Source organism: Pinus tabuliformis, chromosome 4_1 (assembly GCF_031772625.1).
Source record: "Pinus tabuliformis cultivar Carrire ecotype Pingquan chromosome 4_1, CPIR1, whole genome shotgun sequence".
In the NCBI taxonomy this organism is placed as follows: domain Eukaryota; kingdom Viridiplantae; phylum Streptophyta; class Pinopsida; order Pinales; family Pinaceae; genus Pinus; species Pinus tabuliformis.
In genome coordinates, this window is record NC_142303.1 from 884,779,795 (window position 1) to 884,805,372 (window position 25,578).

Here is a 25,578-nt window from a genome sequence, read left to right on the forward strand (position 1 = left end):
CTGAGTAGCCTAGGCCATCTCAGAAAGGTCCTCCAAAATGAATGACAAAGAAACTTGAAAGTGTTCATCCTGATGAGGTTGGAAAGACAAGAACAAGAAATTCATCCAGACAAAATGGAGGTGATGTAGATGATTCTGATTCACTTGTTGATATGGATATTTGTTATGATTGTGAACTGAATTTGTTTACAGATTTTGAACCAACTTCCTTCAAAGAAGCCTATTCTCATGATGAATGGAAAGAAGCGATGCAAAAGGAGTATGATGCCTTGATAAAGAATGGCACTTGGAAGCTGGTTGAACCTCCATTGGGAACCAAACCAATTGGCTGCAAGTGGGTCTACAAGAACAAGTATAAAGTTGATGGCTCACTTGACAAGCACAAAGCCAGGGTTGTGGCAAAAGGTTTTGCACAGAAGGAAGGGGTCGATTATGAGAAGACTTTTGCCCCCACATCAAAATGGGCTACCATCCAAACACTCTTTGCCTTGGCAGCTTAGAACGGTTGGAAAGACCATCAAATGGATGTAAAAATTGCTTTCTTGAATGGAGATCTGAAAGAAAATATTTTTATGTCCTAGCCAGAAGGATTTGTTGTGAAGGGACATGAACATAAAGTATGCAAACTTGTGAAATCCTTGTATGGCCTCAAGCAAGCACCGCGAGCTTGGTATGAAAAATTAATTGAGCATCTTTTGAAACTCAACTTCAAACATTGTGATCTTCATGATGCAACTTTGTTTGTCAAGAAAGTTGGCAAAATAGTTGTATATCTTGTGGTATATGTACATGATCTTTTGATGACAGGGAACAATGAGAGCTACATTACATCCATAAAGAAGGAATTGAGGAAAGGTTTTGAAATGACTGACTTGGGCTATGTTCACTACTATCTTGGTATTGAAGTAACTCAACATCTGAAGTATATATTCCTCTCTCAAAAGAAGTACATTGGAGATCTGTTAAACAGGTTTGGCATGGCTGAGTGCAATCCTTTGACTACTCTAATGGAACATAACTTAAAGCTCACATCCATTGAAGGAAAATAATTTGAGGATGCAACAAGGTATAGACAACTTGTAGGAAGTCTCAACTACCTAAGTACTACCAGACCGGATATTTCATTTGCTATTGGAATCCTCTCCAGGTTTATGCAAAAGCCTTGTGAGGGACATTGGTCTGCTGCAAAAAGAGTTCTAAAGTACTTGAAGGGAACCCAAGACTTTGGACTCAAGTATACACAGGTGGGCGACTTTAGCTTGATTGGATACTTTGATTCAGACTTCGATGGAGACAAAGAAACTGGGGTATCTACTTCAGGTTATGCTATGAGTCTTGGATCAGGAGTTGTCTCTTGGAGATCACGCAAACAATCAGCTCCAACAGATTCCACAACAAAGGCAAAATATGTGGCAGCGATTGAGGCAACAAAAGAAATTGTGTGGCTCAGGAAAATTCAGGAAGATTTGTAGGTAAAACAAGTACATACAACTCCACTCATGATTGACAACACCTCTATAATAAAGTTGGCCAAGAACCCAAAGTTCCATGATCAAACAAAGCACATCAATACAAAATATCATCTGATTCGACATCATGTTGAGGCCAAGACAATCCATCTACACCATTGTTCCACTAATGAGCAGATTGCAGACATCTTCACCAAAGCACTTAGAAGATAAAAGTTGGAAAGATTTATAACGATGCTTGGACTCACCAACATCCCTTCATATTAAGGAGGGGAATGTTGACACCTAATCATTGGGATTGGGTGAACATTTGTAAATAATGTAAATAGTAAATAATGGAAAATGAAGAGACATCGGGAGGTGAAGCCCAAGAGTCTCTCCCTCGTGTATATAACCATGAGTAATCTTAATGAATAAACACAATTTGCATTGAGGAGTTACCTCCTGGCCTGACAAGTACAACTAAGCAGGTAATAGGGCCTATGGAATTTTTACACTCCCATGTCATCTCAAGGATAACCAATCATCATCCAGGTTCTAGAGCAAGTAGCGCCCATTAAACAATGGTAAGGCCAGCGTGAGGTCATCCTAGTTCCATTTGGGCACATCATTAGTAAGTCCAACACCTAGCCTCAATGGCTTAAAGTTTCAACATTTGGGGGTACTCGTAGGAGTCAAGTACCATGTGGAATCATCTTATAGCCCAACACTCATCTTTGGAGGGGCAACATTGTGTCATCACAATCATAACTGTTTTCTAGATGGGGTACAACGACATTTAGAGTGTTGCTGAAGGGGAAGACCAACCCTCAAGGGACCTCTAATGCTATGATAGCACCATAACACCATGTGACAAAAGCCTCTTAAAATCAAGTGAAATTGACAATCATTAGGACAATAACCATTAATGCATCATTGTGGACCATACCTAATGTTAGGGGAACAAGAATACTTCACACAAAACTCATCTTCAAATGTCTAATTAGATTTGGACATGTAAACAAGTTACCTCACTTATATTAGGGATGATTCGGTCAACAACCTTATTAGGTGTTTCTAGCCCCTAAGAGGAATGACATGTCCTAGGTTAGCCCATCAATCCATAGATATGTGCGATAATGATGGTTATGAAATGGAAAAGACTCCATGGCAGGTGCCATAGTCATGTGACTAGCTAATGGGGGCTCAACATCCTGAGTGTATAGATATAGTTGGGGGGGGGGGGGGGGGCAGCAGTTGTGGGGGCATGAGTTAGCCCCTTCCTTGGCCTACTTTTTCCACCCATTTGGTGCACCTTTTACTTTTTATGATTTGTCTTTATTAGGTGCATAGTGATGAGCCCAAGCTTACTTTTGAAATTTTCCATTACCCCTTTAAGACTAAGTTGCATGGAAACGGGAATAGATACGGATATAGGGTTTGAAATGGATACGACAAATTTTCAAAAAATATGGATACGATACGGCAAAAAACGACACATAATATATATATATATATATATATATTTATATAAATTTTTAAAAATAAAAATTTCATATTGCCATTCATATTTCAGAATCTAGATTAGATATAAACTTTAAAGACTAAAAAGAGTAAATACATAATCAATTATCATCTATGATGATAGAGTGAAATGAAAATCAGACTTCTGTAAACTTATATGATATATGAATCATGATATAATCATATATCAGACTTCAAAAAAGACAAGATAAGCACATTGTAACTACTTATCAGTCATCCCACAAGATTAGTCAAACAAATTTTATGCCAAGAGCAAACTTCAAAGCACTAATTATATCAGACTACTGCAATTTTATATCAAACCTTCTAGAGCTCATATGTCAATAAAAAATATGACGAGGTCAGCCCACGAGATTGCTCATAATTCAACACTAAATGCAAGGAAGAGAAGCAAATATATAGTTTGATGCTAAAGTTTAAACACATTAAAATTTAAAAGAGATGCCACTGTGAACAAGAAGCTAGACTACTGTAGCCTACATCAGACCCCTGCAATTTTTGTATCAGACTACTAACCAGTGTTGTTAAAATCGCGATAAAATCGCGATTTTATCGTAAAAGCGCGATTTTTTCATTTAGCCGATTCAAATCGCGATTTTTTACATAAAAATCGCCACCTTTTTTTTATAACGATTTTTATCGAAAAAATCGTGGAGGGCGCGGGCAGCGGGGTTTTATATGGGAAAATCGATTTTTTTTTAATTCATTCAGCAGTCCGCGCGGAGGAGGAGGAGAAGAAGTGAGGGAGAGGGTTGCCGTCGGTTGTGGGAGCGAATCGAAGCGATTTTAGGAGGAATCCAAGCCAAGATCGCCAATTTGTCCATAAACCAGGTATGTAGATTAATTTTTTTTTGTTTTGGTTCTATAAAAACTTTGTTTTTCATTGTTTTTAAAGAATTTTTGGAAATTTTTCATTGATTTGGGATGGGTTATTTGTTATGACTATGAGAACCAATTTTTTATTTTTATTTTCTCATTTTCTTTAAACATTGTTTATTTTTTTTGATTTTTCATTGTTTTTTGGCATTTGGTTGGGTAACTTGGGTTTAGAAATTGGGATTTTGGAAATAATTAGCTTGTAATTTTGCAAATGCTAAATTGTAATTTGTATTTACTATTATCATTTATGTAATCCTAAATTCCTATTTCCTAATCCTTATTTTTCCATAGGTTTGCAAATTCAAAATTCAAAAACAAACATGCCAAGGAAATTGGATCCTTTCTGGGAATATGGTGACCCTAAAACTCCGAATGATAGACAAAACTTGTATTGCAAGTTGTGTGGAAAGGAAATATTCGGGGGGGTGTACAGGTTGAAGTTCCACCTTGCACAAATCCCTGGACGTGATGTGGGGCCCTGTCTAAAGACAAATGCTGAAATTATCCAAAAAGCCATGAGAGCATTGGGAGAATTAGAGCACACTAGAGACGCCAAAGAAGAACTCAAAAGGCAACTAAAAAGGTCAGCTGAAGGAAGTGGGCCAAGTGGCACAAGTTCTACTGCAGCGTCAGTCAATCCGGTAGCTGCATCATCATATTTTGTTCCTCGAACCACACCTGGTTCACAACCAACTATTGGTTCAATGCTAAAAAGAACTGAAAAAGAAAAAGCTGACAAGTTGATGACAAAATTTCTCCTCTGGAGTGATATTCCTTTCAGCATTATAAGGAATAATCCATTTTTCCAACCTACTGTTGATGCTATTGCCAGTGTTGGCCGGGGTACAAACTCCCTTCTCTTCATGATTTCAGAGGCCGGCTTCTTCAAGATGAAAAGCGTGACTGCACCCAAAGATTGGAGGATTTTAGGGCATCATGGGCACAAACAGGATGCACTGTTATGTCAGATGGTTGGACTGACCAAAAGGGGAGAACCCTTATAAACTTCTTGGTTAGTTGTCCCTTGGGGACTATGTTTATCAAATCTGTTGATGCAACTCATCAAATCAAAGATGCAAAAACTTTATGTGATTTGCTGGATGTGTTTATTTTGGAGGTGGGTGCAGAAAATGTTGTCCAAGTCATAACGGACAATGCTGCAAATTATGTTGCTGCTGGTAGAATGCTTATGGACAGGCATCCTACTTTATTTTGGACACCTTGTGCTGCCCATTGTATTGATTTGATGTTAGAGGACATTGGGAAAATTCCCTTTGTCAAAGAGGTTGTTGACTCATCAAAAAACATCACAAAATTTATTTACAATCACACATCTGTGCTTAGCTTGATGAGAAAATGCACCAACAACAAAGAGTTGGTGCGCCCCGCCATTACACGGTTTGCAACGAGTTTCATATCTCTTCAATCCCTCTTGAATTCTATGTGGGATTTGAAGAGAATGTTTCTTTCAGAGGAGTGGCGTGCTTCGTCAATGAGCCGCAAACCAGAAGGAGAGGCCGTCTGCAGACTAGTTTCATACCAGGAAGACTTCTGGGCGGGAGTGCAGGAGGTGTGCGCTGTTACAGAACCTTTGGTAAAGGTTCTTCGGTTGGTTGATGCTGAGAAGCCCGCAATGGGCTATTTGTATGAAGCCATGGATAGGGCCAAAGAAGCCATTCGGTCCTACTATGATGACAAGGGAGATGATGGGTTCCAGAGACAACTCCTTCTATGGAACGTCATTGATGAGCGATGGAACAACACACTCCATCGTCCCATTCATGCTGCTGGCCTTTTCCTGAACCCTGCATTTTCTTATGCATGTGGGTTTAATTTTGATGTTGAGGTCGTGGAAGGATTATTAACCTGTGTCCAGAAGATGGTGAGAACTCCAGAAGAACGTATGGAGGTCTCTAGACAAATTGAGCAATATAAGTTGTCAGCTGGCACATTTGGCTTTGAGATGGCTGTCATTGATAGGACGGTTAAAATGCCAGGTATTTTTTAGTTTGTAGTATGTACTTTGTAACTTTGTTTCAAATTTCATTGTTTCTTCAAATTCCATTTTTTTCTTATGTTTATTTAAAATTTTCTTTGTAATTTTGTTGTAGACGCATGGTGGAAGATGTATGGTGGCAGAGTACCCCTTTTGCAAAATCTTGCCGTGCGCATCCTCAGCCAAACATGCAGCTCCTCGGGATGTGAGCGCAATTGGAGTGTATTTGAAAAAATACACAACAAGAAGCGCAATAGGTTAACACTTAAACATTTAAAATATTGCAAATTTCCAAATAAATTTTTGAATTCATTAAAGTTTTAAACAATATTTTTTTTATAATATTAATTATTAATTTATTATTTCATGAACTTTGTACAGGTTGGAGTCCCATAGACTTAATGACATGGTCTATGTCTACTACAATCTTCGATTGTGGGTGAAACAACTAGAGAAGACACCTGATACGGAAGCCATCTCATTGGATGGGATTGACACCACTGCTGAATGGAGGGTTGAGACCGAGAGGCCTCTCATGGATCCCACTGAGGATTGGTTAGTGCAGGATGAGGGGGAGGAGGAGGGGGAGGAGGAGGAGGAGCAGGAGCAGGAGCAGGAGCAGGAGGAGGAGGAGTTGGAGGAGCAGGAGGAGGAGGTGACACCGCCTACCCGGGCTACCCGGGCTACCACTACCACCAGTAGAGGACGTGGTCTCCGTCCACCTCAGCCTCCTGTAGCTGCTACTACTAGTTCTTCAGCTTCTAGAGCACGTCAGACTCCACTGCCATTTCCACCACCACAGGCACCAGCTTCTACATCTAGAGGGAAAGAGAAAGTTGTGCCATTTTCTCGCAAGAGGGGCAGAGGAAATCAATAGGATTAGACTTTCATTTTATTGTATATGACATTATGACATGATGAGATACATTATCATATTTTTTGTTGATATTTTGAGGCTGAGTTGGACTTGGGACTCAGGACTTACTATTCAGGACATGATTCAATGTTATGTGTGATTTTAGCGCTAGAAATGATATTAAACATCTTATATATTAGTTTTTTTATCATATTTATGTGTCAATGTATTTATTTTATGTTGTAGATGGTTTAGATATTAAAAAAATTGAAAAAAATTGAAAAAAATTGAATATTTTTGTGCCAAACGATTTTTTCCCGCTTTTTTCCGATTTTTTCCCGATTTTAACGATTTTTTCCGCTTTTTTCCCGGCGCCGATTAAATCCCGATCGCGATGTGTGCAACACTGCTACTAACAGTAAAGATTAGTCACCAAAACTTGTATAAAATGATAGCCAAATGCTTCACAATTATAAACTATAAAGTGAGTGTTATGTGACTAATTTAGAGTATGTTTAGGGTTGTTACTATGGCTTCTTTTGATGATTAAGGTCTGTAATAAATGTGTGGCATAAGACAGTGAACAAATCGGTGACAGTGGATGAGAAATAAGGCTATACAACCTTGCAGCCCCATTTCAAATGACTGATGCATCAGTTGTAGAGTCGAAATACCAAAATTGTGACCACAGAATCACAGATCAGTGGTGTTAGTATGATCTATCATGATTCATCATCATCAATTCAGCATATGCCATAATTTATAAACATTCAACATTGTCATCATCATTGACGATTATTATAACATTCATGATTCACCGCTAAACTACTTATTAACTAAAATGTGTGCTCCACTGAATACAGAATGATAACACCACCACTGTTTAGTATATACCAGGACCAACGATGCTTCGACGATGTTCAGAACACTGCACTATGCAGCTATATCTCTCGGCGGCGATGACACTAGAGTCTAGACAGTCAACTTCTCAGCGGCGATGACAATCGGTGGCAGCACTCGTGACTTGTCGTTTAGGTTAGGGTAAAGTTGTAACACTTTAAAAATTAAAAGTAATGTGTTAAAAATGCAATCCTGCTTCACCGTTCCCGGTGGGCAAGGCGTGCATTTAAAAAAACGTTTTGATTAATGCTAAAATGTATCACAATTTTAGGCAAATGTATTTTTTTTTTAAAACAGGAGGGTTTTTTTTGTAAATACGCCTGAAAAATGGCTGTAAAAAAAAGGGAAGTTTCCAAAAGCAAAACCGGCACCAAATATGTTTTTCTGGTGTTCCTTTGCCGTTTTGGCTGTGGATACGGATCCAAAATGGAAAACGGCGTTTTGGGTTTTCAGGTAGCTGTTTCCAGCAACTTAGCTTTAAGATGAAGCAGTTTCTCACTCATCAGGGTTGGAGATGAAGAGTGCCAATCCCATTGACCAATGACTACCAGCCTTAAGAATGGAGATGAACAACAGGGAAAGATGGAGAGTGATAATTATAGATTTCCTTGGACACACTGCCTCAATCGGTGCCTCCCCAGTAGTGCCCTTCGTAAATCCTAAGGCTTGATAGAAGGTCCCTCTTGATTAGAGTCAAAGACTAACCTCCCAGTTGAAGTAAGGGAAAAAGAATACAATTGAGATCAGTCAATCATCCAAAATTTCCCCTGTGATCCATATCAGTATGATCATAAGATTAAGTGAAATCACATGTTTGCTAATGGTTGAAGTACTTGTCGATGGATGACCCACCTTCGTCTAGGAAGAAATGTTGGATGGGAGAGAAATTTGACTAGAGAAATAAGTGGTGAAGCATGGCATAATGTTATGTGCTGATCGTATAGGGCTGCTGGCTGGCTGGCTAGCTGTCCCAAGAGGAGAAATATTTTTTATCCTAAGAATTGCCCACTTTTTGGTGGGTAACAAGACCAAGAAAGGAATATTTGACTCATTTGACCTTGTAGATAGAAAACCAAAATGGATTTGTGCATCATGGACCTGTTATGAAGTATCCTATTTAACTATGGACTGAATTAGGGGTTGGCACCCCATATTGGACCCAGAGTGTAAGGGAATACTCCAAAGGAGTGACTCAAAGGGACAAAGTGAGCTAAACCAGTGACCGAAGGCCAGAGGAAAGGTAGTAAGAGGTCTTATATGTAAGGTAAGGTAAGTGGACTCATTGATAGAGGGATATCAATGTGATCATTGGTCAGGTCATGCATGGACATGAAACAGAAGTGGGCCACACCGTGGCATACCTAATTGTAGGTGTATGTGAGTACTAAAGTCCGAAATCCATATGCCATTGAGAGGCCCAGATTTGGAGATGAAGAGAAGCTAAAGGCATGACATGTAACCAGGGTTAATATCATAGGGAACCATTGAAAACTACAGCTGTTACCTAATAGGTATGGTGGTTGATGGTAAATGCACGTGCCCTTCAATTTTGTAGTTACCTTTTTGTTAACGTAAAAGTTTCGTGCTTTTGCATTAAGGAGGGATAATGTTGATTTTCTAGCATGGACAGACTAGATATAATTTTCTTCAACAGGTATCTACTTCAAATGATTAATTTGACAGTATTTGTCCATTATTTATAGCATCATCAAGCAGTTACACAGAAGAAAAATCAACATTTAAACATGACATGAGCAGTAAAGAGAACAATGCAACAATGAGACAAGAGACAAAGAATTAGGCCTGAGGCCAGGTCAAAACCCACAAGGGGAAAACCCGTAAATCTTTCCTTATGTGAGAAAGAGTTTGCATTCTAATGAGGTGCAAACAGTAATCTCTCTCGTTTTGCTTTTTCTCTATTTTTTTCTTATATTGTTTTCCTTGTTTCTGCAATATCACAGCAAAGCAGTGGATCTAGCTTTATCTGTAGTTTCTTAATTATGTAAATGTTATTAAAATGCTTTGTGTAACATCTGCAGAGATGATTTTATTTGGAGACAATAGGAACTTCTACCATTTTATATGCCCAACACTTGAAACAGTTCTGATTTCCAATGTTTTGCAGGGACCTTGGATGGCTTTTTGTTTGACTCTGATGATGACGGAGACAAAGGGGCTGCAGCAGCAGGAGCACAACTTGACCAAAAGAATGAAACAGCAGAGATGGCTGATACAAAACTGCAAAAGAAGTCAGATAAAGGATTGGTATGGAAGCCATGATCTGTATATGTTTGTTTCTAGCTTATTTGTGGGTTGTTTATCGGATGTCTGTAGTAGCAATATGTAAGCAAGCTTAGTTTTGAGGTTTTATTAGATTTATTGGTAATAAAATTGATAGGTCAAATTACTTTTTCTATCTAACTTGAATTATTGAGACTTATGGGCTGATGGTTTTAGCCCTTCACATTTGTCCTTTTCCAATGAATATTCATTCTTCTTGTTCTGTCTGTTAATACTAATGATATTTTTGTAAGTAAACCATATTTTCAAAGATTTAACTGCTAGGTAGAAATTAGAATTTGCTTCTAACGAGACATGATTTATAAATTGGCAGAAGTGCTCGGTGCAGTTAAATTGATTTTTGTAACAGGGAGCAACCTTTACCCTTTATCTCCATGGCAGCCACATTAGATGTATATAGAACATTCTTTTAACCTGCAATCCTTGAGATTCCAGTAGATGTAATAGGTTAGAATATAATCAACGGCCTGAGTTTTACAGTTACTTTATCAGTAGCATTAACAAGTGGACATTCGAACTACAAATGTCATAATTTGCCTGAAACATCATAACTAGTATTCTAATAACACAAAAATTGTTGTAATCGAGAATTTCCAAGATTTATGAAACATGTAAATATGTGTATATACTATACATACTAGTATGATGCAGAAAGGATTAGATACCAAATATCATATCTCCATTGACAAATAGTAAATACAATGTTATACAAGATTCAGTTAAGGCATCCACTGAGGAAGGTTATGAGTTTTTGGTTGATTGATTTACTAGGGGACCACGGAGCATAATAGCGTATGCTACGTAATTGTATTCACTATAAAGAGAAGTGCTTTGTGGCATTTGCCTCTGTTCTAAATTTATCGAATGCAATATATCATAGTTCACTATAGAAAATTATAAACATACTTTGTAAGTTTGTGGAGACTATGTCATGACTAGTTCCTGCTCCAAAGTGCCATACAATTTGATATTTGTTTTATATATATATATATATTCACTTTCTACCAAAAAAAGGGTTTATATTCATGTTTCTAAGGTGAAATCACAATATTCTTCATAATGATTTTTCAGGCTTATGAAGCAAACAGTCTTGAGAACTGTCCCTGATACTGACTCTGCTCTACTCTATGTTACTTATAAACAGTCTTCCAGGTTCCTTGAAGGCAACCTTTACAGTAGCAAAAACGTTTCTTCATCCAGACCAAAGGCTCCAGCAGAAAACTTTAGAACATCATAACAAAATGAAAAAACAATCATATCTAGCTAAAGGTATGAACCCCTGATTTTAAAACAGAACAGAGTTAGTGCCTGATCCAAGAGACCCCTCTTAACTTTTGTTCATTTTGGTTCCCTTCCTTTAACAACGGAGCTTCATTTAATATCTGATCTGCCAGAATATTAGACTCTATATGTTGGAACTTGGGAGGTTTTCATCTTATTATTAGATTTCCATTACATGATAATTACTTATGGGATTGTTAGCATATTTATTATTATGTTTTCCTTCCTTCATCAAGCAATTATTATAAAACAAGAAGATCACAGAAGACAATAGAACACAAGATATAGGCTCCAAGCCACGGCAAAACCCTTCCAAGGAGAAAACCCAAAAAATATCTTCTTATAGAATAAGATCAAATGAGATATCCAAGACCCATAACATCCGGAATTTCCACCTCTAGATGCCAAGTCAAACCTTCCTTCCTTCCAGTAGATTCATCAAGAATAGATCAGTAACAAGAGGCAAACCAAGACAGATCTTCCACAAACCCTAGCTCCAAGAAGAGATCTTTTCTTCAAGACTTTGTCATCCACTTCTTCGCGGCCCTTCTCTGCGATATTTCAGACCAAAATCATCCAAGTATGTGTCCAAATTATTGGAAATGTAACTAGTTTCAGTCTTCATAATTGTTGTTGTACTCATTTCAATATTTATCTTATGTAACAAACAAGAGAAGAAACAAAAATGTTGTTTTTATAAAGCATAGGTTTTATGCTCATTATTGATGGTCTTCTAGGTAAAAGCATGTTCTTCATGCTTCTAGGGTTTGTTATGCTAGAAAATCAGAAAGACAGAAAGATTTTATTATACTTGATAATTACTGGTGATGTTCTTGACTTCTTATTAGGTTTTCTTTATATCTTCTTTCTTTTGTTCATCAAGCAATTTTCAAAGCAAAAGCACATAAAACAATGGACACCAGATATAGGCACTATGCTAGGGAAAAACCCCTCTCGAGGGGAAGACCCTATCAAAATTCTCTTCCTTTCAATAGTATTCTTTGAGACTCTTCACCCTAGACAAAGACTAGACCTTCCCTCCACACCAAGTCAGCCTCCTAGATCTTCGACCTCTCTTCCAACAACTTCAACTATGTAGCAGCTTTTGGCATCAACGAAACTTGGAAGACTTTGATCTGCCGAACTAGGGCATGAAACAAAGAGAGAGAGGCACCGAAATTTCATTTTTTCTTCTTCTCCTTAGACTCCACCCAACTCGCACTTCCTTCTCCTCCTTCTATTTCACACTTCTTCTGACTTCAAGAGAGATCGAATTTGCTTGTGAGAGAAAGTGCTCCAAATGAATTCGACTTCTATTTATAGGCTTCAAGGGGGGTCGAATTGATGTCCTTAGGCCGACTTGATGTGGGGGATACATAAATTATATTTGACTCAATACTAAAACTCTTTACATGATTCAAAAGCCAAAGAAGGGTCTCTTTAAAAGTACAATGACTCTATCGACTCAAAATAAATCCTAGAAGTCCTCAATGGGGACTTTGACCTAAAACATGGTGACAGAAGCATGAAACGCATGCTTTAATAAGTCACAATAATAATAAAAAAAATTCTTTTCTTTACTCTTTTGACAAGTACATTACAAGTGTGGAAAATGTAACTATGTTCGGTCTTCATTAATGTACTTGAGTTATCATGAAATGTACTTGTCAAAATAATGAAGAAAATAATTTTTATTATTGTAACAATGACTTATTAAAGCATGGGTTTCATGCTTGGGTCATCATTATATTAGTCAAAGTCCCCATTGTGGACTCCCAAGATTAATATTGAGTTTATGAGTCATTGTACATTCAAAGAGACCCTTCTTGGGCTTTTGAATCACATAAAAAGGTTTAGTATTGAGTCAATATGATTTATGTATCCTCCACACCAAGTCGGCTTAGAAGAGATCAAGTCGGCCTAAGGACACTTATTCGACCCACAAGAAGCCTATAAATACAAGCTAGTCGAAGTCATTTGGAGCATCACATCTCAAGCTAGTTTGATATCTCAAGAGTGGCTGGAGAAGTGCGAAGTTTGTTGTCGGGAAGCTAATGGAAGTGCGAGTTTGGGGAAGTGTAAGGAGAAGAAGAAAATCAAACTTTTGGTGCCTCTCTCTCTCTGTTTTGTGCCCTAGTTTGGGAGATCGAAGTCTTCCAAGTTTCGCTGTTGCCGGACGCTGCTGCCTAGTCAAAGTTGCTGGAAGCGTTTGAAGATGTGGGAGGCTGACTTGGTGTGGAGGGAAGGTCTGGTCATTGTCTAGGGTGAAGAGTCTCAAAGAATACAATTGAAAGGAAGAATTAACTTGACTAGGTTTTCCCCTCGAGGGGGGTTTTGCCTTGGCATAGTACCTATATCTTGTGTCTCTTGTTTTGTGATGTTCATGCACACATAATATGGTAATTGCTTGATGAAAGACAAGATAATAAAGAAGTAAAATAAGCAAACAAACTCACAAGTAATTATCAAGAAAGGAGAATCAAACCCTAATATAACTACTCTGATTTTCCGACATGGTATCAGAACTAAGGTCAGGAAGAGTCAAAGATCACTTCCTTGGCATGGATTCTCCCTCTATGATGAACTACATAAGAATGGGTATCAACACTGTTGGAAGCTGGATCAAGAAGGTCATCTACTACTTGTTCAACAAGGTCAAAGGTCAAGGATTCGTTGCTGCTCTTACAGGTTCTCTTACTGATGACAATGCATGGATCATTGATAGTGGAGCATTGAGACACATGACAGGAGAAAGTAAACAACTTCATATGCTATCAAAGGAGCCATCTTCTCATGTAATGGAATTTGGTGACAACAAAAGCTATGTTGTTAGAGGCCTAGGATCAACATCATTAAAGTTGTATAATGGATCGAAGGTGCATCTCAACAACATTCTATATGTTCCAGGGTTTGAAAAAGAATTTGCTTTCTATTTCTTGTTTAGAAGATAAAGGGGAACGAATAGCTTTTGTTGATGGAAAAGTATTGGTTTGCAGAAAAGACTCTAGCATTGATAAAGCTAGGGTTATTGGAGTCCATGAAGGAAAGTCTTTATAGAGTCATTACAACCACCTCCTCAAGCTCTGGTTCATATGGAAATAAGTCCCATTGAGATATGGCATAGGAGGTATGGTCATCTACATTATAAGGTGATCCCCACTCTTAGTCAACTCGTTCATTGTATTCCTAATATGAAGTTGGATCATGAAGGTGTGTGCAAGGGATGCTCTTTGGGAAAACATACAAGAAAGTGATTTCATAATAGTGAAACTAGGTCTAAAGAGGTATTAGTCCTCATCCATTCCGATGTGTGTGGGTCCATGTCTGACAAATCACTTGGAGGTCATCTCTACTGTGTGACATTTATTGATGACCATTCTAGGAAGACATGGCTCTACCTTCTCAAAACAAAAGATGAAGTATTTGATAAGTTCAAGCAGTTTAGGGTTGAAGTGGAAACCCTAACCGAAAGAAAGATAAAAACTTTGAGGTTTGATAATGGTGGGGAATACACTTCTAAGGAATTGATTGCATATTGTAAGGAAGCAAGTATTAAGAGGGAGCTCATTGTTCCCTATTATATCGAACAAAATGGATTGGCCGAAAGGAAGAATAGGTCAAATGAAGAAGACATTCGAACTATGCTCCTTGATCAAGATCTACCAAAGTTCTTATGGGGAGAAGCATCGATGACAACTGTACACATTCAAAATAGAAGTCCTCATAAGAGTCTTGATAATACAACACTTGAAGTTTTCACAGAAAAGAAGCCGAGTGTGGATCACCTCCAAATCTTTGGAAGTCCAGCATATATCCATGTTTTGAAAGGCAAGCGAAAGAAGTTGGACTCTACAAGTATCAAGGGAATATTCGTTGGATATAGTCTCTCTTCAAAAGCTTGTAGAATCTACATCAAGGAAGGAAGATGTATTGAAGTAAGTAGGGATGTCATATTTGATGATAATCAAGCATATAAGACATCAAAGGATATTCCTATTGATTCTTATGACGAAGAAGTTAGCATATTTGAAGAAGAAGGAGTTCATCATGAAAACTCTACTACAAATCTCGAAGAAGGACCAAGTGAGCCTATTCAATCGGTGGCCATCCCAACCATAAGGAAGAGGCCAAATTGGTTGAAAGCTACATTGGAAGATGCTAAAGGACATGAAGCTGTGAAAGGAACCTTCAGGGAAAGAAAGAGACCAAAAAGATATTCTGGTTATGCTGCATATATGACAAAATTGATAGAAGCTGAACCATATACATTCAAGGACGCTGCGCAGCAAGAGGTTTGGAAGAAAGCAATGCAGGAAGAATATCAATCCATCATGAAGAATGGGGTTTGGGAAATCGTTCCTAGACCTAGTGACAAATCGGTTGTCACATCTAAATGGATCTATAAGATCAAACATGCAGTTGATGGAAGTATAGACAAGTATAAAGCAAGATTCATTGCAAGGGGTTTCTCTCAAAAGGAAGGCATTGATTATGAAGAAACCTTTGCACCTACAACAAGGTACACTACCATTAGATTGTTGGTTTCATTGGTTGCTACAATGGGGTGGAATATCCATCAAATGGATGTGAAGACCACATTTCTGAATGGGACCATTGATGAGGAAGTGTACATCGAACAACCCGAAGGCTTTGAAGTTAATAGTAGGGACTCTCATGTTTGCAAACTTAAGAAGGCCCTATATGGCTTGAAGCAAGCACCTAGGGCATGGTATGCAAGGATGGATGCATATCTACTTAGAATTGGGTTCGTGAAGAGTTCTGCTGATTTGAATCTCTACATCAAGGTTGTGAATGATGAGCCCGTCATTATTCTACTATATGTGGATGATCTATTCATCACAGGTGTGGAGCAAAGAATTCAAGAATGCAAGAAGATGTTGGCAGCTGAATTTGAAATGAAGGATCTAGGATTGATGCACTATTATCTAGGTCTAGAAGTATGGCAGAGACCCGGGGAGATATATTTGGGGCAAGGAAAGTACATCATCAAGTTGTTGCAAAAATCTGGGATGATGGATTCCAAGCTGATGACTACTCATGTGATCACTAATCTCAAGAAGTTGAGGGACTCTGACTCTAGTCTCGTGGATCCTACCTCCTATAGTCAGTTGGTGGGTTTCCTAATGTATATGGTAAATACTAGGCCATATATATGTTTTGCAGTAAACATTCTTAGTCAGTTTCAGTTGGAGCCCTAGATAGCTGCTAAACATATACTGAGGTATCTTCGTGGAACTATATATCACTGCCTAAAGTATGATAGTAAGGAAGTCAAGCTAATTGGCTTCATAGACTTTGATTGGGGTGGTAGTGAGATCGATGGAAGGAGCAATACCAGAGGATGTTTTAGTCTGGGAGTTGCTATGATCTCATGAATGAGTAGGAAGCAAGATCCCGTTGCGTTGAGTAGTGTCGAGGCAGAATGTGTGGCTGCATGTGAAGTAAGAAAGGAGGCTATTTGGTTAAGGAAGCTTCTGACATATTTGTTCAAGAAGTCTCTGGGTCCTACTGTGATTAATTGTGACAATCGAAGTTGTATCAAGATGTCTGGAGATCCTGTGTTTCATTCGAGGACGAAACATATCAATAATGAGTTCCACTTTATTGGGAACCTGGTGTAGGATGGGATCGTGAAGTTGGAGTATGTCTCGACAGATGAACATGTAGCAAAAATAATAATAAAGGCTCTTCCGAATAAGAAGTTTCGGTATCTAAGAAACTTGCTCGGTTTGGTAGACATTGTTGATTGTATTGATGATAAGGAAATGGAAGAGATTTGTTGAGGCTTTGCGAGTGAAGCATTGCCTGGGAGGACATTTGGCTGACACTTTGTGTTGATGTGTAGGTCCCCAAGTAGGGAAGGGTGGCATGGGTCATAGAGCTCTGACCATGGATACGCACCTAGGTCCCTAGGTTGGTCATTAACAAGTAAGGCTAATGGTACCTAGAGGGGCTGAAAGCTTGAGTCCACCTTATTCCCACATTGAAAGATTTCCCTAGTTAGGAATCTAGTCCATGGCATTCCTGTGCCTAAAGTTCTTCATGGTTCGTACAGTTTGAGATCTTCCATTGTATTTTTAGATTATGAATACCTCCTTAGTTAAGAGGGAGTGTTGGAAAATGTAACTATGTTTGTTCTTCATTAATGTACTTGAGTCATCATGAAATGTACTTGTCAAAAGAATAAAGAAAATATTTTTTATTATTGTAACAATGACTTATTAAAGCATGGGTTTCATGCTTGGGTCATCATTATATTGGTCAAAGTCACCATTGTGGACTCCTAGGATTAATGTTGAGTTTATAGAGTCATTGTACATTCAAAGAGGCCCTTCTTGGGCTTTTGAATCATGTAAAAAAGGTTAGTATTCAGTCAAATATGATTTATGTATCTTCTATATCAAGTCGGCCTAGAAGATATCAAGTCGGCCTTAGGACACTTATTCGACCCACAAGAAGCCTATAAATACAAGCTAGTCGAAGTCATTTGGAGCATCACATCTCAAGCTAGTTCAGTATCTCAAGAGTAGCTGGAGAAGTGCGAAGTTTGTTGCCAGGAAGCCAAAGGAAGTGCAAGTTTGGGGATGCCTAAGGAGAAGAAGAAAATCGAACTTTAGGTGCCTCTCTCTCTCTCTCTCTATTTCGTGCCCTAGTTTGGGAGATCAAAGTCTTCCAAGTTTTGCTGTTGTCGGAAGCTGTTGCCTAGTTGAAGTTGCTAGAAGGGGTCGAAGATCTGGGAGGCTGATTTGGTGTGGAGGGAAGGTCTGGTGTTTGTCTAGCATGAAGAGTCTCAAAGAATACTATTGAAAGGAAGAATTATCTTGACTAGGTTTTCCCCTCGGGGGGGGGGGGGGGGGGGGGGGTTTTCTTGGCATAATGCCTATATCTTGTGTCTCTTGTTTTATGATCTTCATACACATAATATGGTAATTGCTTGATAAAAGATAAGATAATAAAGAAGTAAAAGAGGCCAACACACTCACAAGTAATCATCAAGAAAGGAAAATCAAACCCTAATATAACTACTTTGATTTTCCAGCAACAAGATGACTCAAATACATTTAATGACGACTAAACCTAGTTACATTTTCCAACACTCCCTCTTAACTAGGGAGGTATTCATCATATACAAGTACAAGGAAGATCTCAACTATACGAACCATGAAGAACTTTAGGCACCACAATGCCATGTAGTAGATTCCTGACCAGGGTAATCTATCCATTGGCCTCCCAACAATTTAGGCACCGCAATGCCATAGACTAGATTCCTGACCAGGGCAATCTATTCGGGTGGGACTAAGATGGACTCAAGCTTTTGGCCTCTCTAGGTACCATCAGCCTTACTTGCTAACCATCAACCCAAAGATCCAGATGTGTATCCAAAACAGATCTCTATAATCAACACCACCTTTTCCAACTTTGGGACCTAGACATCAATACGTGCCGACCAATTGTCCTCCTAGGCAATTCTTCACTCAGAAGGCCTCAACACTCATTGATCCAACATATCAAGGATAACCAATCTCTCCCAATCAAACTGATTGGTAACCAACATGCTATCAAAACCTTCGAGAGATTCACCTGTAAAAACACAACCCCAATTAATAATATACTTTCATATAATCAAACACAAACCTCCGGGGTCTTTCAGACAACTTGATGTTGCTTCTCAACTTTACATAGTAGGACTATCAACCGAATCTCTAACAAAAGATTCCTCAATCATACACTTCCCTTTCCTACTTCTCATTCAACAACATATCCTTTGAAATTCATTCTTCAATCAAAACCAAGCTATGCCCTCCCTTTCAACCAGTGAGCATCTCTTTATCTAGACTCCCTCTTAATCTTAGGGAAATTAGTTTCTTTTTTTGTCATCGGAGAATCTTTCGTGGCTTCCAACTATTTCATGAGAGTTATCATCATTCCCATTATGTTTATCATATCAACGAACATCTTCACCATATTGAAGATTGTGTACCTGCACAACTTAAATAGAAAGTACAACCAAATCTATAGAAGCATGAAGTTAGCCATATCTAAATTACAAAATGATTTCAACCTTATATATATCGGATACCGAACTTAATTACAAACAAGAGACATATACTCTTTAATATCTTGGTAGGGACTTTGTGATAAACCCTAGACTACTTCATAACAACTTTCATTCCATCTAGGGTTTTAATGTTTCTTTCAAAGGTATGATATACCCTCCTGCAACATAAACCCTAGAAACAATTCAAACAAATATAGATTTAGAAGGCATCTAACAGCTTTTAGAATTCATATGTCAGACTTTCCACTAGGGTTTCATATAAATCCTAGATTTCATACAAGAGTATTAATCAATCAAAATCAATCGCAGCTTAGTCATCAACATGACCAACTTCCACAAGGGTTAGTTGCAATCCCTAGGTTTTCAATCATCAATCTCAACTAAAACTCAAATTTTAATGATCTTACACAAATCTCAAATTATCACATTGTCATCATAGATCAAAGATTTTTACTTCTACTAAGGTTTAACTCCAAAACCCTAGAATTTCATTTTCACAATTTCAACAATCGTTATATGAATATATCTTAGATTGTTATGTCACACATACTACAAATTTTAACTACTACTAGCGTTTGGCTGCAAAACCCTAGATTTCCAAATATCATCATCCTAGAATCTCAGACAAGGACTTATATTAAATCCTAAGACTTATGACCATCAATAACTAGGTCAACACACATATCTAGGAATTCATTATCATGCATAAGCATATCATATGTCAGACAACATTAATACATTAGACATATACTGACCTAGACCAAGCTAGGGTTTCGACCAAATGGACACACATATATATACCTAGGGTTTCATTCCTAGGATCTTGCTTTCATAACAAAGGTTTTGCTTATAGGCCCAACCAAACCCTAAAAATCTAGGGTTTCATAACATAGCAAAGCAAACCCTACTATTCCAAAAATTTCAAAGGTTCGAGATCTCAGACAAACATCATTCAACCCTAACAAGTTAAGATTTCATGATCATACCGAAATCCCAATCATGACATCATCAACAAGAACTTCAAATAGCATTTCACAATATCCCTAAGTAGTTTAGGGTTTCAAACATTCACATTAGCATACCCTTAGGTTAGGGTTTTCCAGAGAACTTGTCTAGGGTTCTATAAAATCAGTTAAGAATAGGAGTGGGGTAGATTTATCAAGTGATGAATCACCCAAAATAAGAATCAATATGATTCAATATAGCTAGACACAACAATGTTAGTAATAGATTGTCAAATGAATAAAAATTTACTATAAAGAAATCAATGTTTTGTGGACATACCTTTGTTTCTTGACAAACCTTATCTTGGGTGGCTTTCTTCCATACTCCTTGAGGATATGGTAGATGTCTTCCTAATCAAGACAATAGAGGGAGAATGGTGATTAGTATTTAATATAATCAAAACTTAAATAAGTACATGAAACCAAAAACTAAAAGGAAATGAGATACTTATTTTTGGGAGTTGTTGGGGGCTCCCTCCAAAGCTTGAGGGATACCTATAAACTTATAAAACAAAAGAAAAAGTCTTTTCCAAAAACATGTTAAAACCTATAAATTCTAAAAATGTAAAATAGTTTAAATCCCTTATATCAGATTCTTTGGGTTTGATTTTCTTTGGGTCTCCTTCAGCAATGTTAGCATGATCTCTCTCTCTCTTCTTATTCTTTAGATTGTCGAGACAATCACTTTTGTAGTGATGCTTCTTATGATATTGATAGCATTTTACCTTGGACATGTCTACTTTCTTCCTTGGTCCTTTTGATTTCTTTCCTTTGTGTTGCGCAGTGTAGGCATTTGATACTCCTTCAGGATTGGGAACTAGAGAGATCCTCAATTCTTCTTGACTATAGGCAGTCCATAGTTCTTCAAAAGTTGGAGCTTCCTTCCAACTGTTAAGACCTACAGCAAATGCACCCCAAGTAGGTGGCAATACTAATAGAGCAGTGATCACAAGTTCTTTTTCTGGAAAAATTTCATCAATGGCCAAAAGATCATCTCTGATTCTTGCTATCTTCACAAAGGAGGCCACTGTATCTTCTTTAGTCATCTTTGTGGTTCTTAGTTCATTCTTCAAGCTTGCCACTTGACTTATGTGCTTAATAGTGAACAACTTTGACAAGGCTTCATACATTTCCTGAGCATGATTGATGTTGGTTATAAATGGGACAAGATTATCCTTTATTCCTTCTACCATTAGAGTTATGGCTACTAATTCGAATTCTGTGAACTTTACTTTGTCAACATCACTAGAGTCATCTGTAGGCTTCTTTACTTTTACTTTGACCAAGTCTAGTACTTTGTTCTTTTCAAGGATGAGGTCAATCCTCTTCTTCCAGGACTTGTAATTTGAGGCTCCTTCAAGTTTGTTCTCTCCCTTGTTTCTGTTAGACATCTTCCTTGAATATAGTGGACTCTTTCCTTGAGGTAATCCTTTTGAATGGTTCCTTAATCGAGTGCTTGAGACTGACTTTTTCTTCTTTCTTCACCAAAGCTCTAATATTATATTAGAAAATCAAAAAAGTAGAAAGATTTTCTTATACTTGATAATTAATTGTGATGTTCCTGATTTCTTATTAGGTTTTCTTTACATCTTCTTTCTTTTGTTCATCAAGCAATTACCAAAGCAAAAGCACATAAAAAATGGACATCAGATATAGGCACTATGCCAGGACAAACCCCCCTCGAGGGGGAAACCCGGTCAAAATTCTCTTCCTTTCAATAGTATTCTTTGAGACTCTTCACCCTAGACAAAGACCATACCTTCCCTCCACACCAAGTCAGCCTCCCAGATCTTGGACCTCTCTTCCAGCAACTTTGACTATGTAGTAGCTTCCAGCATCAGGGAACATCCTGCATCAACGAAAATTGGAAGACTTAGATCTCCCAAACTAGGGCACAGAACAAAGAGAGAGAGGCACCAAAATTTCGTTTTTCTTCTTCTCCTTTGACTGCACCCAACTCGCACTTCTTTCTCCTCTTTCTACTTCGCACTTTTTCCGGCTTCAAGAGAGATTGAACTTGCTTGTGAGAGAGAGCGCTCCAAATGAATTCGACTTACTTCTATTTATAGGCTTCAAGGGAGGTTGAGTTGATGTCCTTAGGTTGACTTGATCTGTTCTAGACCGACTTGATGTGGACGATACATAAATTATATTTGACTCAATACTAAACCTTTTTACATGATTCAAAAGGCCAAGAAGGGTCTCTTTAAAAGTACAATGACTCTATTGACTCAGAATAACTCCTAGAAGTTTTGAATGGGGATTTTGACCTAAAACATGGCGACCCAAGCATGAAACCCATGCTTTAATAAGTCACAATAATAATAATAATAATAATTCTTTTCTTTATTCTTTTGACAAGTACATTACAAGATGACTCAAATACATTTAATAATGATCGAACAGAGTTACATTTTCCAACATGTTAGGTCATAAGATTTATCCTCATGAGTCAAAGGAGTCAACATCATGTTTATAAGACTCTTTCAGGCAAAATGTAATTGGAAAAAGAATTATTTTTGAGTCTAGAAAGTCCTAGAATCTCCAAAAGTACAAGTCGGCCCTGGCAGCTGCAAGTTGGCCTAAAGGAGGGAATTCGACCCCTTAGAAGGCTATATAAAGGAGCAGTTTGACCTCATTTGGAACACACTCACAAGTTTGATCTCAAGAAGGAAGTTTGATCTATAGTTGAGAAGCAGAAGAAGAGAGCGAAGGTCTAGAAGAAGAAAGGAAGGATGAAAAATCTTGTTTTTGGGCTCAATCTCTCTCACATGTGTGAAGGGTTAGGGTTTGTACAACTTCCTAGAAGGCTAAAATTCAAAGCCCGAGTTGTAGTAGGACGAAGTGCAGTGTCTTGTTACTGGAAGGAAGACTACTCTATCTTGAATTTGTTGACCCTGGGAGGAGCTGTCTTGCTCTAGGAAGGTCTCAAAAAGAAGTTGAACTAGGGTTTCTGCAATAGCAACATGGCCGAAGTTGCAGACAAAATTGCAGGTCGAATTGCAGTACTAAAGATGGGAAGTCGAAGTTGTTGTTTGAAGCTAGTTGGTAGAACTTATTGGAAGGACTTAGTGTTTGGGTCTTTGTTGTCTCATTTGAAGCAGATTCTATAAGAAGATAAGAGTTTTCCGGGTTTTCCCCTTGGAGGCGTTTTTCCCTGGCTAAGAACCTAATTTTTGTGTCCTTTGTTATTGCTATTTTTGTGCTTGATATTTGTTTGATGAAAAGATCTAAATAAAGAACTCAAGAAGACTAAGTTCACAAGCAAGTATTAAGGTGAAGGAAAATTGATTTAATAAGCTGCCACTTTGAATTCTCCAACATGGTTTCAGAGCTAAGGTGAACAAGAAGGCAGCTGGAGGGATCATCTTGTGGACAGAAGAAGGGTTTACTAAGGGGAAAAGGAGACCTATTGATCTAGAAGAAGAGTATCATTAGTATTAAAGTATGTAATAATGGTCAATTATTGAATAGACTTAGGCATTTTAGTTTATGTTATATTTTTTCTTTTATGTCTTATTGATCAATCCCACATTCATAAAGTGGATTGACTCAGTGCTCTTGTAACCTATATAAGAAAGTCTTCACTCTCTTATTAATTACACCGAATACAAAAAATTCATTACTTCTGAGTTATTTCTTGGTTTCTCTATATGCTCGTGTTTTCGTTATATGGTATCAGAGCCAAGTTACCGAGCCACGAAACTATGAGAGCGTGAAGATTCGAGGGACTGCTGTCAGTAGTGAAGGATCGAGGGATTGCTATCGTAGCACAGTGGAGAGCCAAAAGCTTTTTGGGTCAATCGAATGACTTTGCGGTTTTAAAAACCAGTGCTCTGCAAACGTCGTTTTCAACAACATAACTTTTTTGTTGCAAATTTTTTGTGTACAAAACATCTGTACGCTACCCTGTAGCTGCTGCAAATTCCAGGTTGAATATTTTTTACCTATCCATAAAAAGACCACCAATTTTCTGTCCAAATGCAACCGTACGGGTTGTACGGTCTATATTTTTTCATTTGATTGTTGTTGTTGTTGTTGTTAGTTTTTTTTTTTTTTTTTTTGTTTAAATTCGAAATTGAGGGTCAATTTTCAAAATTAAATCTGAATTGAACAGTTATTTTCGAAATTGGACCACAATTTGTCCACATTAAGTGATACTCTGTTCAAATTCACTGTCGATTGGCTGTAATTTTTTGAAATTGACTGTTTATTAGTGTAATTTCCCTCAAATTTTTTCAAATCAGATTGTTTTAGAACATATTGGATCTGTTTATACTTGATTTGTGGCCCAGATTTGCAGATTTGGTGTTTTAGTTGTTGATTTGTACATTTTTAGTGGGCTTTGAGGAGAATTTGGTCGGTTTATAGAAGATCTACCAAGTTTGACTTGTAGAGATGGCTTCTTTGACCAATATTATGCTGGAAGGCAACTGAAAATTCTCTGGGAAAGACTACAACACTTGGAAGCAACGAATGCTAGCAATCTTTGAGTAGATGAAGTTGTTCTCGGAAAAACTACTTGACCCATAGTTGCGGGTAAAGATTAGGACAAGTTTGATGGCCAAGACAAAGAGGCCATGATGGAAAAACTTCAATAAAAGTTTGGCAGCATTTGAAAGATCTTCATGAGACTTTTGACAAAGGGCGGGATTTCTTTCTAAAGAACATGCTTTTCTTGATCACGATGAGTGAGGGTGCCTCGTTGTAGGAGCGAGCACTTGCTCAAGATCAAGGACATCTAGGATCAGTTGCAATCCATTGGCCGGAAGATGGAAGAAGAGGATATGGTGGTTATCACACTGAAAAGATTACCACGAGCCTATGAACACTTCATAGAAACCCTCAACATCACTACTACGAATGTTGACTTGAAGTTTGAAGAGCTTTGCAACAAGCTCCTACAAGAGCTTTGCAACAAGCTCTTACAACAGAACAGATGGAAGAAACAATTCGACAACAATACTAAGACAAAGGGTTCTGAGCAAGCCTTTGTGGCCAATTACAAAGGCAAAGGTAAAGTGGTCAAGAAGCAATCCCAACACAATAGAGTGGATAGCTCGTAGGGACAAAAGACCATCACTTGTCATTATTGTGGCAAGATAGGCCATCTGAAATATTGTAGGAAAAGGTTGGCTAACTAGAAATCCAACCAGGGAGGGCCTCAACAAAAGGCTCATGTTGCAGAACATATAGCAAAAGAGGAGTCAACCTTCTATGCCTTCATAGCCATGACACAAGCAGATTAGCCCAAATCATTTGCTTGGTATATTGATTCTAGAGCTTCA

The 25,578-nt window shown here is 38.0% G+C and overlaps 2 protein-coding genes across 3 annotated transcripts in view; both read left to right on the forward strand.

Moving 5' to 3' along the window:
* The window catches only part of BIN4 (double-stranded DNA binding protein), a 320,378-nt gene that overhangs the window by 249,103 nt on the left and 45,697 nt on the right, over positions 1-25,578 (forward strand). For both annotated transcript variants that reach the window (XM_089420488.1, XM_089420489.1), the window contains exon 10: positions 9,750-9,889. In XM_089420488.1, coding sequence (XP_089276614.1) covers positions 9,750-9,889 — 140 coding nt within the window. The remainder of the gene's footprint in view (positions 1-9,749; positions 9,890-25,578) is intronic.
* LOC149179017 (uncharacterized) lies at positions 5,861-6,885 on the forward strand. Its single transcript, XM_089423762.1, has 2 exons — positions 5,861-6,125; positions 6,250-6,885. Exons 1-2 carry the CDS (start codon positions 5,998-6,000, stop codon positions 6,743-6,745), a joined length of 624 nt encoding a protein of 207 aa, XP_089279888.1. The 5' UTR covers positions 5,861-5,997; the 3' UTR covers positions 6,746-6,885.